General features: G+C 42.6%; 1 protein-coding gene and 1 long non-coding RNA gene across 2 annotated transcripts; one reads left to right on the forward strand and one right to left on the reverse strand.

Moving 5' to 3' along the window:
• Positions 1 to 1,895: 1,895 nt before the first annotated feature.
• Positions 1,896 to 11,400, reverse strand: RAB33B (RAB33B, member RAS oncogene family). Its single transcript, XM_072862031.1, has 2 exons — positions 10,942 to 11,400; positions 1,896 to 4,567 (listed from the first exon to the last, which is right to left on the reverse strand). The coding sequence occupies exons 1-2, from the start codon at positions 11,188 to 11,190 to the stop codon at positions 4,124 to 4,126; spliced, it is 693 nt and encodes a 230-aa protein (XP_072718132.1). The 5' UTR covers positions 11,191 to 11,400; the 3' UTR covers positions 1,896 to 4,123.
• Positions 11,401 to 14,283: 2,883 nt separating this feature from the next.
• Positions 14,284 to 17,421, forward strand: LOC140652169 (uncharacterized). The gene is made up of 3 exons (XR_012042677.1): positions 14,284 to 15,153; positions 15,906 to 16,070; positions 17,145 to 17,421. It is a non-coding gene; the product is annotated as an uncharacterized lncRNA (long non-coding RNA).
• The last annotated feature ends 1,498 nt before the right edge of the window (positions 17,422 to 18,919 follow it).

Raw genomic sequence — 18,919 nt, forward strand, 5'->3', positions numbered from 1 at the left:
TGCTGCATCATACAGGATGAATCAGGTAACAAGTCTACAACCAGCTGCAAAAGAGGAGCTGCCCTCCCAGCGCAGGATCAAATGTTAGGGGAGACACAGACAAAACCAGCAATTTTTGGTCCAAGAATGATCAAAGCCATAGGCAAGCACTACACTGATCAGTTTTGTCTTTATGCAAAGCTGCGGTGTTAGAGGGAAAACAGTTCCTGATGCTTTTTCTGCTGTCCAGTTTTGCTGATCCCGGGTGGGAAAGCCCCCGTGAGTCACAGACGAAGGTGGTAAAGGTCGAAGAGGGAGTAGGAAGCAAGACCGCCTCTACCTTAAGCCTTGTACGGACTCCCACATTACTCCCTTTCATCAAAGTCAGAGCTTAACTAATTTTTACATCATTAAGCCATATATTAGAGATGAAATAAGATTAAAGTGAAAGATATTACTTTCATTAGGGGTCCTAATCTATTCTCACTACATCTGGAAAGCTGTCTTTTAAAATTACTGGTTTATAAAGCTGGAAAAAATTACAAGGGTGGAGCTATTTCATCTTTCAAATTCTTTAATGACTATGTATGTTAGAGCCTTTATTGGATCAGCAATTTTTTGCTTTGGGGAGATTACAGTACACATAAAAACCCCATGTGTTTTTGATGCTTCTTAGCTATAACATCATGATAAAGGAGGAGAAAAAAAAAACCCCAAGAAAACCCTAATGTGCAGCAAGTACATGCATGAATACTAGGACACATCCAGAGTTTGTATGTCAGCCTCTTGCTTCCTAGGCAGTTTGATGAAATAGCTAGTGCCAATCTAGGACAAGAGCTCACAACTGCATCGCACTGTTGGTAGTCTACCAAGGTCCCTTCTGGTCATTCCCAGGGTCCAAAGGCACAAGGTATTCACATTCAATAGACACGTTCTTTTAATCATTCAGTAGAATTAACAGCCTGTGTGAGCAGTGATGACTGTAATCATATATAAAGACGCAAATAATATCCAAAAGGTGTTTTATCTTTTTGTTTTTAATACATTATTAAGTGTGGAAGTAGAAGAGGAGCATAAATAGAACAGCAGTGAAACAGTATAAAACACGAATGATTTGAGAGTTCCTTTGTGGGGAAAGGGCTATGACATTTACCAAAAAGCCAGCTTAATTGGAATTGAAGCCTTGCTCTGTGTGTGTGTGTGTGTGTGCATGCATACACCTATGGAAACCTGCAATACTGACTTTTGAGATAATAAAGTCCCACCTGTATGTGAAGTTAAGAGCTTTTCTTTCTGAACATGAGGTGAGACTAGGAGAAGAAGAATGGAGAGGACTCCTTTAGGGTCTTGACATACTAGTAATTCCTAGTTTTGTAACTGTTGTATCACTTCCCATTCTTCTGGAATCTGAAATAAATCCCGAATGTGCCTCTGAATCATCAGGTGGGTGCTTCAGATGCTCCAAAACAACTCAGAGCCATCGCAAGAAAACACTGACAGCAGGCCAAGTATTGTGACAGTCTTTCACAAAATTGTCACCCACACATACAGAAAGTAGAAACTCTTTTTCCTCCCTTACAGTTTTTTTAATGGATTTTACCGTAAGAAATTATATCATCATTCCTAGTATAATTATTGAAAACAAGTGATAGCAGTTTGTGGCAAAGCCAGTTTATTAGGTTTCTGGGATTGTGTCTTGCCCTCCCCCCAACACATACAAAATAACCCAACTTTACAATTTGGTAAAGTGAAAATACATATACAAAGTAGTCAGTACTTTCGACATCAATTTTGTGGGCAGAACATTACCACTGAAAGCCAGGAAGCATACTGAATCCTGCATTAATGACCACATTACCTTTATGGCAGAACCATTAAAACATGCTTTGTGCTGAAGACAAAATTACATACTTAAACACTGTTTCCACACAATTTTAATGACATGAGGGCCCTTATTTACAGGTTGTGAATAACTCAAATAAAGCTTAACAGATTTGCAGATGTTTGATATCAAATTTAACAGTAACATTGTAGCTACATAATTTCCTTACCTCAACCCCCAACCTGACTGACTGACTTTGGAATCCTTCATTCTGTTTGGTTTTTATTAAAAAAAAAAAGTTTGCTGACATACTTGTTATACAAATAGTTAAGATGGATCCTTTTGAGACAAAAGATTAAGGACATGAGTGAAAAACAAATTGTCCAAGAGGACTGTAAACCATATATATTTACAATAGTATACACATAAATTTAAGATCAATCCTTTTCTTAAAAAATCATTAAGGACACTAGTGTTAAAAAGCTGATTGTTTCTGAAAGGACTGTAAACCAAATTCTAGTCACGTAAGGTTCAGAGTGAATACAAAAGTTCCCTTTTACAAATGTTTCCTAAACAAAATTACTGTCACAGTTGTAGCAGCTTTATACAGGAAAAAAATACTACCTTTTGTTTAGATTCTTTTTAAACATCTTAATCATATTAGACCAAATTAAATGCTCTTTCTAAATCTAGAAAAAAGTCAATGCATTTTTCTTTTGTCAGTATAACTTGCAATAGAATTACTTCCTATTAATTGTAAGTTTAAACAATATTAGTTATCTTGTTTCAATAATTTGTTTCTAATGTGATCACTAGGGTGACAGCTTCTGAAGTGGCCCTTCCGTTTAGTTTCCAGTCAGCATCACCCACTACACATTGCAAATCAAAAATGTTCACTTTCCCTTCAATTCCTTTAAAAACCTAAGTCACAAAACATTGTTTGACGTGGCATATGAATGAAGTCATAGATTACATTCTATGGCTTACATTTCGCTTTATGTAATTATGTGCAACCTAGCACCATTTTTATTATGAAACTTGACCTTCAGACAGAGCTGAAATAAGATGGTTGCAATTATGAGAACACAGAAGAAGATGGTTCTAGAGGAGTAATTTCCCTCATCTGACCCACCACAAACTCACACTAGTAATGCCAAGGATGCCCAACATATAGCCATGACATAACACAAGCAGGTTTTAGCTCAAAAATCTGTAACAGATTACGTATTTGGCAGATTTTCTCCATATTTCAAGATCTAATTTATTTTGTATTCAGAAGTATTTTAAGGAAGTCCCATATTCCTAACATTTTGTCCTAAGCATTTCCATCCCTAAAATACGTTATCAAGTTGGTTGTAAACAGCTTTTTCAAGATATTTGAAAAGCATTCATCATGACTAAAATCCTCCGAAACTCCAGCTTTGAAAACCAGTATGCTTTTGCCAGCTTCACTCAATCTTTTATTTACTTAAGTGTTTGTACTTACCCCAGGACACTCAACTCAAATACAGCATCTTTAGAAATAAGTCCTCATTGAAGTTTTAGTAAGGTCAGAGAAGTTATGGACAGTTACAGTCCCAAATCTACCCCAAATCTACAAGTGCTACAGTACTTTCTGTAAGAAGAAATGCATAGTTTAGTTTTACATGCTAATTATGAAAAATTAATGAAGTTTTAAGTATCAGATAATTGTCTAGAGGTAGGGACAAGTTTGTCAATTCTCTTACCATTGCCGTGAAGAAACAGACAAAGTTTACAGTGGAATGACAGGCCAAAAGCTAGCAGTTTGCACCTACACTGACAGCCCAAACTTTATCTGACAGTCCTGGGGTTTGTTTTTAAAATAAAGAGGTACTTGCTTAGCAATTTGCTAGCAGTAACCAAATATTCCTTCATATACCAGAAATCTCCCCACTCACTGACCCAAAAATCAAGCTTTCTGGCTGTCACAAAACACTTTTTCTCCTACATTATTCCAATGCAAGTAGCAACCAAAAATGTTAGTAAACTGGCTTACTATTTATAACCTTACCACAAGTGACGAAAACAATCTCAGGCAGCAAGAGCTCAAGTAGAATTGCTTTGTCAAAACTTCACTTGAAAGTTTACTTTCCTGTATATTTATAGTGAAACTTCAGTAATTCAGAAAGTACAATTACAAAGTGCAAGAACATGAGATGGGCACATCTACACCAGAAAAAAACCCACATTAAAGTGCCAAAGAGATTCGCTATAATTGCTACCAAAACCTGGAACTTTGCCAAGATCATAATTTTGAAGCGTTTGCAAACAAGACAAGGTGACAGCTGATAATAATATGATTTAACACCAGCAGGTCATGGCAGGTTTTGGTTCAGGCTTTATACGTATTTCATCGCGATCTGGGGGTTGACTAAGCATTAATGGCTTGTGACTTTTAAGCTTGTGAGCCAGTGTCATAAATATGGCCTCCACATGGTCATTGTCATTGGGGTTTTTGGCAGAGGTTTCAAATAATGGCATACTGTGAGTATCAGCAAACTTCTGGGCCAAGTCCGTAGGTACCTGAATAGCACTCCTCAGGTCACATTTATTTCCAACAAGAATCCGTGGTATATCATTGGCAAGAAGGTGTTGTTTGCATTCCTCTATCCATGACGGCAGACTGTGAAAACTGGCAATGTTTGTCATATCATATACAAACACAACAGCATGTACATTCCTGTAATAGTGCTGCACCATGCTCTTTCTGAAGCGCTCCTGGCCTGCTGTATCCCATAGCTGGATCTGAAAAGGGAAAGACAATGAGAGAAAAAAAAGTTTCATTACTCATGTTGGAAAATAAGACAAATTACCTGTAGCTAGGCAAGTCACATGATCACAGAAATCCATTCTTCTGAATTAATCATACTGAAAAGTTTGTGCTAAAGAAAGCTGTTGCTTTTACACAATTTCAGAAACTTTCGCTTTCAAAGCTGCTCACAATTGACGCCAGGAAGAAATGATGATGCAATTTGATCACAAATACGACTTTCTAAAAATTGATTGGAGCACGTATTTTGTAAGATTTTTACAAAAACAAATCCTGAAGTCTTGGCAATAGCACTTTTATTTGAAAAAACAACGTGTATTTCGCAGCACAACTCTCCACTGACATGATTTTTTTATTGCCAAAAATAACGTCATCTTCCCCAAAGTTTTGTTCTTAGCATGAAGTTAACTGCCTATTGTGGTACTATATAAAAGTAGGAAGAAATCAAACCATGCATGAATAACACCACCACCACAAACAGGACAAAGAAATCTTTCTCTGCAGTGTATCTATTGGAATCAAACCCTCCTGTGATGAACCTCTAACTTAAGCTTATGTAATGCTTAAGCTAGGACCATACTGTGGTTTGTAGTATCAAAGCATACATAAAAGGAATAATAATAATAATAATAAAAAAAGCATAAACCTCCTGTTAGCTTAACATGCTACTATTGTTTCCAGGTATGCATCATTCTATCCCAAACAGACTGAACATATTTGTTTGAAGCCTAGTCAGTATAGTGGACAAAAAAACATTCAGAAGAACTGAAATGCTTTCAGACTTCTCGTGTCCAGATTAAAACAAAATAAAACAAGCCTTGAAGCACAAGCAGATGTAAGCAAGAACTAATAAAAATGTTAAATGCATCAATCATCCTGGTATAACAGAAGCTTGGAGTCCTCAGATGCGTAGAGTACGCTACAGAATTGTGCACTTATTGGACACAGTGATATTTTAACAAACTTGCTCTCCAGGAGACATGGGGCTGCAACATACAGCAGTCAGAGCCGGTTCACCTACAATGCTAGATTAACTGTACACTGTAAGAAATAAACTAGTGTGTGGCTCTATCACACACACCTTAGTGATGGTGTTAACACTGAAAGACAACATTTGATTTCTTGGTCAAAGCTGAGTCCTAGCTTCCTGTCTGTCCTGTACAGCTGATCCCTGATGGCTGAGGCAATTTGATTAGTACTTCAGCTTTTAACTTTTAAGCAGGAAATGTCAGAAAGAAATGTTTCTTCCCTGGCAATGAAAGGGGAGTTTTTCTTCAGACTCCAGATCCAAGAAATATTAAATGTTCTGTAAACAATGAAGGTAAATTTAAAATTCAATCTGTTCCCATGAAAGGTACAGCCGATATCTTCCCTTGACGAAACTGTTCTCCCATTACCATAGTTCTGCATTACTTTGATCCAAATATTTCAGTAAAACTTATTTAGAAATTGCAAGTGTCTTGAAAGTTGCCTTGTTTACCATTTTGCCAGTGACTTTGATATTAAAAAAAAAGGAAGCCCAAGTGCCAGGGAAATTTGCTGATGGCAAGAAGCCAAGATGCATCACTGAGAGAGAGGAGGATTACAGTATCACACAGAATTTTTTTTGAAAGCTGGAACAGTAGAAATAGGGTGAAACTGAATAGAAGCAGATTCAAAGTCTTGATAACAGTGACTAATAATAAGGACTTTTCCTGTAAGTGCAGGATTCATTAGTTTGGAAATTATTAAAACGGATGACGATCCAGATACACCGAGTCAATCACAGGACATTATGAATCACTAGTGTGCCAGAGTGAAGGAAAAAGAGTAAGTGATGTTTCAGGATGGTGCGACTTTTTCTGCAATATTATGTTCAACCCTGGTCACCCATCCTTGAGAAAAACTCAGATTGGAGCAGGTGGAAATGGCAGTTACTGGTTTCATCAGGGGAACTGAGAATTTACATGAGAACATCAGAACAGCTTGGCTTCTGTAGTCTAGTCCAGTTATGCACAGCTTCTGATCCACAGACTTATAGAGATCTATGTGCTGCTTCTAAAAGGGTCATTATTAAGCAAGGCAAGTCACCCTAGCCTCTGATTGCAGAAAAAGGTAGTCAGTTGCAATCCATCTCATTTTAGAGCAAATACCCGCTTTTTGCCAATGGTATTACACTCTAAAGACAACTGACTGCATCTCCATGGTCTGTTAAGGGAGTCTAGACAATCAGATTAAATATAAGCACCTAAGTTTAGGTAAGATTCATTCACCTACCCAGATGAGAGATACTTCTAGTTCTATGCACTTATAAAACACTATAAAGTCAGGAGACTCATGGAAAATTTTAATTTGGAATTTGACAAATTAAAGAGAGAAGAAAGAAGCACAGCCTGAAGTAATCCTTATGTTCAGACAACATAATGTTAAGGAATCACTATAGATAATCTTGAAAAATGCTTTATCAAATTAATTTAAAGAGGGAGCTCATTTTCACAGGTAGCTGTGAGCTTACACTTCTCTCTCCACCTCATTCCCAGAGCAGAAATCAGTCATGCTTCAGTCAAGCACAGATCTGCAAGTGTATGGCCAGCCTTGGGTAGAGAAGGGGAAATTAAATTAAAGGTTTACATATCTTCCAAGTTAAGCTTAAACTACAGTTCCTCCTGAACTTTATTTACATGCAGCTTTCAAGCTTGAGGGGTATTATCTCAAATTAAAAATGTTAATATTCTTGGCATGAAATCATTTGCACCGAGAGGGAAATCCTTCGCCAAGATTGAAAATGTCACACTTTAGAAGTTTCTTTTTTCCTCTTACCAGGTGAACTTGGGGAGACCATTCCATTTCTGCCCCCCAAAAATATTTGCTCTACTGAAAAACAACACAGAAAATGTTCACATTAATAGATGTGCATTGATGAATTAAGATTACTGTTTCATTATTAGTTCAATACTATCAATCTTCAAGGGAGCATGTTTTTTATAATAGCCTTTTAAAATGTGTGATTTGAATATTTGGTTTAACAGCATAATTCAGCTAATAAAACTGTGGACAGAATCACTTTGTCACACTCCCTAGGAAAGATAAATGGTACTTAAATATATTGACTCAGTGATCACCTCCCACCTTCTGACTCCTTTTTGTGGATCCAGAAACGCTGTTTTCTAAACAAGGACTCCCTTAGCATGCATGATTTATAACACGCTAGTAAAAGTATAACTGGCCTTTAATAGATAAAATGGTAAACTATGTCTCCTTTTACAAGATGTGGGAAAAAAAACCTGAAGAGCTCAAAGGCACAGAACATGACGTTTGGACTTTCTTCTTTGAATTTCATGTGCATCCTTTGCTCTTTTAATGTAGGTCAGTCAAGAGTGACTTCATTGTTTTCTTTGATTGTCAATGCTTAGATTAATTTAGGAACAGGAAAATTTAGAATGCAAAAAATTAATTTGTTGAAAATTTTAATTTATTAATCACATCTAGGCATCAGTGTTTCATACGAAGCTGTTAGCCTTCTGTACAAAGGAATACAGTCCTCCCTATGTCTTGGAATTCTACACAATTCCTGTGCAGGAGACCCCCCAGCGAGAAGAAGTGTGCTTGTGTTCCTGCCAGTGACACAGCATTTTTCCAGCTGCGAGGGAAATGCTCAGTACTGTAGCAGCACAGGAATGACCATCCAGCTGGCTGGGGGAAGGGAGAAGGGAGAAAGAGAAGACACTACTTCATAATCTCCTTCGATGCAAGAGGAAAAATTCCTCTGCTCAGCAAGCCCTTCAGGGCACAGCAAGAACAGGAGTAATTCAGTTCATCTGAGCTTCTCTCTTTCCTGGTTCAACAGGCATTGCTGGAGCTCACTGCTACAAGCAAGAAAGGTGAAGATGAGTGAGAGGAGGTGGCAAAAAACAAAAATTGGTGCATACTTGACGACACGCTGCATCCCCTTAAGAGCTACAGTCCTGGCCGTAATGATAAAGTTTATTCCTTCTAAAGCTGAAACAGAACTTCCCGGAAAACAACATGTCTCAAAATAGCCTCCTTCAGTTCTCTGCCTCCCTCAACCAGAACTGGTATATTCAACAGGTTATATTCTCAAGAGCGCAGCAAAACAACCTACCACAACATATATAACAAAATGGCACAATAACCTATGTGAAGCATCTCAGACCTGTGGATTAGGCTATATTCTTCTTCACTTCTCTCCAACAAAGGCCAGGGATAATCCAGAGGTGGTGAAAATGCCAGTCAATAAGATGGTGCTGACAAGAAGATATCCCTCAGGAGGTTCTCTCTTCTGTCATGGACAGCAACAGATCAGGGACTACAGAATCTCAGCTATCAGCTAAAGAAGTGCTATTCCCTGGTTTTATAAAGAAAAAGAGTAACAAAGACTCCTACTAATTTTTCTTTTTTAGTTAAAAAGAAGGATATGAGGTGAAAAAAAACACAATAGAAGGAAGGCAAATGGACTTACATGCCCTCCACAATTTCATAGAATCACTGAGGTTGGAAAAGATCTCTAAGATCATCTAGTCCAACCGTCAACCCAACACCTCTGTGCCTACTAAACTATTTCCCAAAGTGCCACGTCTACACGTTTTTTGAACTCCTCCAGGGATGGTGACTCCACCGCCTCTCTGGGCAGCCTGTTCCAATGCTTGACCACCCTTTCAGTAAAGAAATTTTTCCTAATATCCAGTCTAAACTTCCCCTGACACAACCTGAGGCCATTTCCTCTCGTCCTATCACTAATTACCTGGGAGAAGAGACTGACACCCACCTCAGTACAACCTCCTCTCAGGTAGCTGTAGAGAGCGATAAGGTCTCCCCTGTTGATGACAAATAAACTTACTGATTTCTTTAATCAGTAAGTAAGCAAGGAAAAACTATAGCTTTCAGCTACATGACTGTAAGCTGTAATTACAAAGCCTAGTGATAATAAATGTGAAAGTACAATTCCAAGACTACTGTTACTCCCTTTTTCTACACATTATTAAAGTTTGCTCATAGAAACAAACTGTAATACAGAAGTAGAAGGGGATTACATTTAAAACCATGTTACGCCTAGTAAACAAACTGCATTTGTAAGCAGCTAGTAGTCTAATCTGCAAATAACTGTTAGGATCACCACTAGCATTTATGTATCTACCGGGCAGACTAGGTATATTTCATATACTTTTAAAATTTGCTTTAAAGTGCAAAGAAGGTAAAAGAGCATTTTTTCCTCCCATCCAATTTTTCACTAAATTTAGTTTTGTAAGACTAAGCTTTAGCGAAACCTATAATCAGAGTAAAAACCAATGGTCGAATGGTGAGCTAGGTATCCAACCTGTCACTGTCCAGTTCTGCACCACATTTGCCTAAACATGCAGCAATCTTAACAAAATCCTAAAAAAAAATAATTAAAAGTTGTAACACACTGCTATCACGGATGTATCAGTTCACGCCTGAACAATGTTAAATTTCTTCACGGGACACTTCTAAAGCAAAATGCTCGTAACAGTGGCACCTGCATAGCTTTGTGGACTTGAAGGTTAAGCCAATTAAGTGTGATCCTTGATAAACACAGAAGCAGAGTTTCTGGGAGGCAATGAGCTGCTGATACCAGGCATAGCCAACACTAAAATACTGGTCCATTTTAAGGAGAAATTATTAACATCTGCCAAAAGCTGCGCAAAGGTTTGGCCTATGTAGGAATTTTTCACCATCGTAGAAACCCACGTGGTAGTTACATTTCGAATAGGAGCAAGGCAAAATAGTTTTAAACAAAGTTGCAGAGCAGATGCAGCCGAGGCTACCGGCTATGCGATACAACCGCACTGAACTTCTGAGCTACGGAAGTGTGACACCAGAGCCTGCGAAGCCTACCGTGCAGCACCACACCGGCGAGCGGCGCGGCGACAAGGGAAGGCTGGGATGCCCGGTCCTCAGGCCAACGGCGCGCAGGCCTGCCGGCTGCCCGGGCCTCTGGAGGTAAGCTGTTCAGGCGCTGGCAGAGGCTCACCGGCCCCGGCCTGCCATCCGTCAGCACCCGCATTTTCCTGTCCTCCCGCTTCCCCTGCTCTCCCAGCTGCTGCCTACAGCGATGCCGGAGCCGTGCACCAGGCCCGGGCTGCTCCCTCCCGCCAGCAGCTGGGCCGGGGCCCGCCGGGTGCACCCTCCCCTGCCGCCCCGGCACCTTGCGGCCGGCCAAGGCCCACGGCGGCCGGCAGCTGCCCGCAGGGCGGCCGGAGGCCAGCACCAGGCCGCGGCGGGCAGCGCTCCCAAGGCCGGCGGCCTTGCCCCGGGCTCGCAGGGCCGAGCACGGGGGCGGGGAGGGCGGCGAGCCCCCCCTCGCCCCCTCCCGGCGCGGCGCCGGCGGTACCTTGATGCGCTCGCCGTCGATGGTGACGGCGCGCTCGCGGAAGTCCACGCCGATGGTGGCCTCGGTGCGCTGGGGGAAGCGGCCGGCGCAGAAGCGGTAGGTGAGGCACGTCTTCCCCACGTTGGAGTCCCCGATGACGATGATCTTGAAGATGCGGGAGCGCGCGGGGGGCAGCCCGCCGGGGAGCGCGCCGCTGCCCGTCAGGCTCAGCTCCAGCGAGGACTCCAGGTCGGCCGCCGCGGCCATCATCGCTCCGGGGGCCCGGCCGGACCGCCTCGGGGACGGGGACGCGACCGCGACCGCCCCGCTCTCCCTCCTCCTCCTCCTCCTCCTGCTCCTCCCTCCCGCGCGGCGGAAGGGCGCGCGCCCCGCGGCCCGTTAACCGCCGCCCCAGGGAAGAAACGACTGCCCACAGCGCGCGCTGCCGGCCGCCCGTAGCGCCCTGCCGCGCCACGTCACGTCACGTCACGGCTGCTCCCGCCCATCGGCTGGGAGCGGCAGCGCGGGGAGATCTCGCGAGAGCGCGGCACTGTCGTCGTCGTCCCGTCCCGTCCCGTCCCCCCCCCCGGCAGTCCCCGCGCAGGGCGCCTGCGTGCGCGAGCGTCGGTCCCGCGCGGCCGTGGGGGGGGGCGGGGGGCGGCTCGGCCGGCCTCAGGCCCTGAGGCGGCAGGGCGGGAAGCGGGGCCGTGCTTCGCGGAGGGGTGGGCGAGCGGGGCGGCAGCGGTAACTCCGGCACCGAGGGGGCTCGGGGAAGCGGGGTGTCCCCGCACACCCAGCCAGGCGCCCAGGGGAAAGCGGGAGCGGCCTGCCCTTCCCTCCTGTGCCGGAGGAGCTCCTCCGCCGGGGGGTTGTATTTGTACAGTGTTTGCGTTGATGACGAATAAACAAAGACAAGAGGCCTGAGTGGAGTGCCCGAAGTAAGAGGAGGAAGGCTGAGAGCACGAGGGTTTGTTTTTAATCGTGGGGGAAATTTTCTGTGGTAATTCTGTGAGCCAGCCTGTGGCGCATGGCATGATGCAGGCAGCCCAGGCCTCTCGCTCGGGCACTGCCAGACATCACAGTTCCCCAGGCCCGAGGCTGCTGTGGGGCAGCAAGGGGGAAGCGGATCTTGGCCAACCCCTATGCCATTGCTGCGCTCCAGCCTGACCGCCCTGCTGTCATTTACAGTAATGAGACGGCAGCAAGTTCATCCCAGACAGAGACACACTTGGACCAAAAGCGATGGACGAATCTCATGATAAGAAGGGAAATACGGCATTGCCTTAAGAATCTGTTAATAAACTCACCAAGGGCATCAACCTAGGAGAGAGGTAGGATGGAGCCATCAAGTTTAAGTAATGTCCACCAGCAAAAATATTTTTAAAGAGTTTAATTCCTACACTGAAAAGCAAATGTAGATTGCAGTAGTTGAGAGAACTGTTAGCCTAACCATGGCTCTCTGGCCTGCAAACTGATAGCTGAGCCAGAATTCCTAAGGTTCGGATCAGATACCTAATAATAGCCATTGGGAGTCCTTGTCTTTATCCTGTTACACATGCTTCCGACCCCTCGGGGCTTCTCCCTGCCAAAACAAGAAATGATCCTTGGATCATTGCTCCCTATACAGCAACTGTCATGTGGTTGAAGGACAGTGCTTTGAGCAGCCTGTCATTGCTCGTATATAAAAACAATTGTCTAGAGTGAAACAAAAAAAATGCCCTGAGTTCTGAGCAACTTTAGTCACAGTGCTCATCTCAGTGTAACGTAAAAACAAATGAGACCATATCGAAACCTTGAGCACTGAGAAAGGAGCTGCTTAGTACAGTCAACTTCAGCACTCCAGAGAGTGTTCAGATCTTAGTTCTTGTTATTCCCCTTTACCTCTCTCTTGGACCAACCTAATGGAAGATTGTAGAGAAGTGCCTCCACCGTGTAGTCCTGACACAAGATGACTTCATTTATGCTGTAAAATGATTTATTCTGTCAAAGAAGAGGAGTCATTTTGTTCTGGTGTGAAAATAAGATTAAAGGAAGGCGAGGAGGTAGTGCCACCTTTGAGTTCTTACTGTCCCTTCTACAGAATTGCTCCTTTTTGCAGCCAGAATGTAAAATGTGTTTGGCTGAGGAGAGGGAGCACAAGCAAGCATATCTCTCTAGCCTAATGGTTAAAGAAACAGAGAAATCCTAATTCTAGTGGGGGATGCTCTGGTTTGGGCTCTGGCTAGCATGCCAAAAGGAGAGTTTAAACAGCTGTTTGGCAGGGTCTGCCAACAGCTCATTTAACTGAGTTTGATCTGGGTTATGCCAAGAGGGCCCAAGTGAGTTATAATTAGATCTGAGCTCTTCAACTGCTCTGAACATCTTTTATTTCAACAACTGGGACTCTTTAAATGGCAGAATCGATACACCATCTAGTGGCTGAAGGCATTCTTAGTCATTAGATTTTTATACTCTGCTAATTTTACACTGACACCCCCAACACCTTGCCTGTGAACTTGCCTCTCAATCCTGTCAACAGCCGCCCTAGTTTCTGTTTTGTAAGACGGGCAGAACCACCTTCACGGGGGTGCTCTGGAACACAGCTGGCCCCGGAAAGAATGGACTTGAAGTAAATACCTTCTGAGAGTCACCGTCTGCTAACGCTTCCCATTGGAGAGTGACTGTCCTAGGGGAATCCAGCTTCTGAAAACCCTTCACTGATGTGGGCTGGGCAGAGTCTAAATATTGTCCCAGATGTGGACAATATGTAAAGATTTTGCTCAGGGTTTCTGGGTACAGAAAGTAAAGTACTCTTTACTTAAAGAGTAAAGTATGCTTTACTTAAAAGAATGCACAGTTCTTCCAGGGGTCAAAATAAATCCTGAGTGCAGTTAATGAAGCTACTCATTCGCTTAAGGTTTCTTGGTGCTACTCAGTATTTGCCTGCTTTTGTTGCAGCGGCTTGTTTTAGCCTGAGCTAATAAAAGCACATGTGGGAGTTTTAACTGTCCTTTTTGAACTTCCCTATTACTCCAGTCATGAGACTTCCTGATCAGCCTTGACAAATCAGTATGAAATCAGTGATTTGGCACGAAGCGACTTCACCCATCCCACCCACTCTGCCTTTCTCCAGTAAAGCTGTCCCTCCGGAGCAGGAGTTTCAAGGGAAGGTGGCTTCCCATCAAGAGGACAGCAGTCACTGCCTCTGTTCTGCACTTGGCGGCCAGGTGCCGCTGCCCTTCTGAATTGTGTTAAGACGGAGATGGAAAGGTCAGTTGATTTACGTGGGCAGACATGCGCAGACTTTGTAGTTTCAGCCAGAATTCCTAAGCTGTGTAGAGATGGCTTAAATCTCTAAATTGTGTACACGACAAAACTCTAGTTTGTCAAAATTGAATTTTTTCATGGGAATGTATTTTCAGTGACTAAAATTTTCCCAGGAGAGTGTTCTGTGATTCAAAATGGCATGTCTGGTCAGACCCAGAGCAGGAAAGTAGGAATGGGTGATGGCTAAAATGCATTAGATCTGGAAAATCTTAATTTCAGTTTCCAGTCCCATCACAGGGACTTGACCCAGGGTCTCACATACTGGGTAAATGCCCCAAGCAGGGCGGCTGGCAGTTAGTGCGGTCCTCCCTCTTCTGTCCTCCCTCTGTCTCCTCGTGGAACTGCTCTATTCTGCACACTCTGCCAGCTGGACCAGAAATCCCAAGATCCAGTTCTCCGTTCTCTGCACTGTTTTCAAATCCAGTTGAGGCTGAGAGATACCTGTCCCACAGTGATCAACAACTAATTGCTAGCCACGCATTTCAGCTCAAGCATAACACAAACTTCATCTATGCTGTCTATGCTACGCATCCGTTAATGGTAAAGGTCAAAACTTTCCATTCTCCAGCCCAACGGCCTGCAGTACACGTCACTTAGCCCATCTGGCAGTAGCTTAACAGGAGGACAAGCTATGTTTCTATCAGGTATAGCCTGAGCAGTGTGAAACTAGATTACATATGAAGAGATTCGTGTAAACAACTGCTTTAAGTTTGTGGCCTGCTGACTTTTGGGTATGTAAACCCATGCAAAACTGATGCAGTATTGTTTTGGTATGACAATTGTAACTGTTCCAGCTTGGCTGGAGCAAAAATCCAGCCAGTCTGCTCTCCTGCCTGCTGTGGGAAGAGGAAGCTTAAGGGAAGACTACAAGAACGAGGGGAGAACAGAGCCTGTTTTTAACACCCTCAAGACTTCTGCTGATCCCTGGTGAGGAATTTCACAAACAGAAATTGCATCAAAACTGTTCCATTGGAAGTCTGCCTTTATATAAGGCAGACAAATATTCCTGATACATTTCACCTGTAAATTAAAAATTATCTTAAAACTTACTCTAAAATTGATCCTCTAACTGATTTGAAGTGCTCTACCAACAGCTGTAAAGTATAAAATCTATTTGTTTTTAAAGCACCTTTTGAACTTAAGTTATATCACAACATTATAGAGTTGTCTTTTTGAATGATTATTATTTTGCAGTGCCTATATAAGAGCAGCTTACAAACAGACTTAATAGCTTCAAGGATTTTTAGATCAATCCATGCAGCTTATACAGAGAAATTCTCACTATGGTTAAGTTAGAAGTACACTGAACTAGGTCACTCTTGCTTTTTAAGTGTTAAAAAAAAAAAAACTTGTATGATATTGAACTCCAAAGAGGAGTAAAAAGTCAATAAACAGTGAAAGTTATTGGTACTTGGTAAAATTCCTTTCCAGCTTTCTTTGTAGGGAACATTCACACTAGTATTCGAATGGGATTCATGCATCTTCTGTAATGGCGTTTTCTCACTGTGAAAGGTGCTTATCTTAGAGCAAGAACTGCACAGGAGTTATTCTGAAGTAAAAAAAAAAAATCAGTAAAGCCCCATCTTTTAGTTCTACAGCAAGGTAAATAACTGATGCTTCAGCAACTCTGATCCACAGTAATTGAGGTATTCTGTTTTCACTGTGTTTTTCTACCTCAGGATATTTTATGCCACTTGGTTGCCCTGAGGTGAAGTACACAGCCCTTTTTCAGCAGAGAAAGCCAGCCCTGACTAAAATGTGCTAGGATACAATGTTTTCCGAATACGAGCCAGATCAGCACTTTCCAAGATTTTGAGAGATGTTTTCAATGCTACAGGAAAAAGGTCAGTTAACATCTTCCCAATCGCTCTCCCATTTTCCCCTTGCTAGGGGCATGGCAAGGCAGATGCAGCCGCCTGGTTAGCACTGCAGTGGGTGGAACTGCACTCCTGGAAATCCCCGTGGGTGCTCCTCACTCTGGCAAATACAGGGATGTGGCCACAGAAAGTTGGAGGTACAGCATTTCTTTGCAAATTCTCTATAAAGAGAAGGAGGATCATACAATTCCTTGGAGGTCCTCAGCTGTGAAACAGTCGGCTACAAGGCCAGATCTCCTTAATTAGCGATGGGTTAAAAATGATGGCTAATGCAGTGACTCCCATGCAGGGAGATCTCAGGAGAATCTTGGCTTAAGTCACTTTTATATGAGCTATTTCAGTGCAGTACTGGAAATTTAATCACTTCTGATATATATGTAGGGATAAAGATGTTGATTAGATCATTACATTTCATCCAACATAGACTATTTCTGGATGTTCCTTTCTAATATATTTGGAGACCAGCAAATACAGTTGAATTTATTTATAGTAACAGAATAAATTAAAAAGGCTTCTTGCTATATAAGCATTTGAAAAAGCTTTTGTTTTTCTTTTTGCAAGGACAAGTACTTTTAATATGCTATTCGGATGTGTTCAGTGAATGAACGTACAAGAGCCTGAGTTCACGGTTATTTTTATTTAGCAGATGTAGAAGTTTCTAAGGAAGGGGATTCTGAAAATAGTTGCAAGTCTCTGGACTTGCTCAGCATTTCAAGAATAGTTATTTCTGTTTTGCCTTGAAGACATATTTTAACTTGTCACTCCCATGAAAATGCAGACTGTTCAATATCTAAAAATTACGTCTACTGGGTTTTAAGTTAAGGAACAAACTAGGAAAAAAGTGTAAGTCTAAGACTGTCTCATGTTGCTTGTTATTTTCTGAAGGGATCAAAGAGTTTCCAGGTGTGTCCTTTTGATTCTGTTAGTTTAATGACAGGCAGTTTAAAAATGCTTTTAATGTTTCTGCAGAGATACTGACTTCTGAATTCCTCTGGGGGCTCTGTCCTTTTGTGCGAGGCCTCGTGTCCTCCATTTTTGCAGGGAAAAGTCCTGTGGTTTTGCAAGGAAAAGTTCTGCTATTGCAAGACATGATTCTGCAAGTCTAAGAAGAGTTTGACCTCCCATTAACATGTTCCTTAATGATAAAATACAGATGGCAGAAATGTTGCAGCAGCAAAGGACAGCTTTTTAGGAGATAGGATGTAAGGACCCTGCATGTCAGGTTCTCAAAGCAGACTGAAAAAGCAAGTATTAACATACCCTGTTGAAATCACAAAGCCAAATGTCTCATCTATCTTTGCATTGAAATAAAGTTTTGACACAGCTGCTTTTAGTGCCAGTTACTGGAATGTGACTTTCTCATTCACTTCTGCGCCCTTGCTCTTGTCAAAACTATAAAACTAAAAGCTTTGAGGAAATTAAAAGAAATAAAAGTTTTTCCATTTCTGGCTTGTGTTTGGATTTTATTCTCATTGCGTGCCTGATGAGAGATTGGGGCTTTAATGTTTAGGTCAGTGTATGTTTTAGGTTGTCTGGATGATAATAATAGGCCTCATCCACTGGACATAACGTCATAGTCTTTTTCTGACAGAAACCTTACATCCCCTGACGTGAGAATCCCCTGCCAAACATGGGCAGAGAAAAACTGGATCCTTAGTGCTAGGAAGCATCTGCAGCTTTATCAGTGGTAGTTTAATAGGAGCACCCACTTGACATCCCTACTCATAGGAACTGGCATAGCTGTGGGATTGCATCTTCAGTGCTTGAAACACTGCTTGGCCATTTGGGTCTGTACAGAAACGTCACGTTGTGCAGCTCTTGGATGACAGTGGCTGAAATAATGAGTCGCTTACACTAGGTAGTTGAGGTGATAACTGAATCACTTCTGCGTCGAGAGCTTATCACTGAAACACGGGCTCTCCGCATGTCCCAGACCTGTACTAACGCTGCCTACGCATCCCCGCTCCAGTGCTGGGCATGCCCTCTGCCTCGATGGGCTGACTCACCCAAAAGGGATCAGAAAACGTGGGAGCATCTTGACAGCAGGGGTGCAGGCAGCACCAGCGGACCACAAAGCTATTCTGAAGCATTTTGATCTGCCAAGCGTGTGTTAAACCAAAAGCCATGTCCCTGCTTTCTCTCTCCCTGCAATTGTACATGCTGTGCTCAAGGGCTTTCTGCATGTCCCAAAGCAGTGCTGCAAAAGGGTTCATCAAATGTCACAAAGCTTCTATATATATCTGTCTGCACCATGGCCTCCGATAAATCATTCCCGGGCAGCAGACAAATCCAGTTGTGCTGCGCTCTGCCAATGATTTGCCCGCATGTGTAAGCTCCGGATTGAAGACTTTGAGCCCCAAGACTTTGTTTGATATGAGAATATATTGTGCATTTTATTTTCTGGCAACAGGGTTTTCTTCAAATAGTATGATATCAGAGTGTGGTTTTGTTACTTATTTCTGCAAGCTTTCCTCCTTCTTTTCCCAGTCTCTCGTTTGTTATCAAGGGCATAGTCCTACTCCCATTTTAATTAAAACACTGAATAAAAAAATCCCACCTATGAACAAAACTGGGAACTGTCCCCACTTCAGACGCTTCTGGTAAAACCCCACTTACATCAGCAACATCAGTTGTGTTTTCAGCAAGAATAAGATTGGGGGTTCCAATAAAATCAGCATTACCTTTATAAATAGCAAACCCTTCCTCTGCTCTCCTCCTGCCCCCAAAAAACCCAAAACATTGCAACTAGCATCAGTCGTTGGTTTCCGTGCAGAGGCTGGGAAGACCCAACGGGCTGCGATGACTAACCTGGTTCT

The sequence above is a fragment of the Ciconia boyciana genome, chromosome 5 (genome assembly GCF_034638445.1).
Source record: "Ciconia boyciana chromosome 5, ASM3463844v1, whole genome shotgun sequence".
In the NCBI taxonomy this organism is placed as follows: Eukaryota; Metazoa; Chordata; class Aves; order Ciconiiformes; family Ciconiidae; genus Ciconia; species Ciconia boyciana.

What these genes read in the sequence shown, in the direction of transcription:
- RAB33B (XM_072862031.1), bottom strand. Translation starts at nt 11,190, where the DNA reads ATGATGGCCGCGGCGGCCGACCTGGAGTCCTCGCTGGAGCTGAGCCTG. An exon ending in TCGACGGCGAGCGCATCAAG is followed by an intron (nt 4,568 to 10,941) that starts GTACCGCCGGCG and finishes TTCCCTTTTCAG; the next exon opens with ATCCAGCTATGGGATACAGC.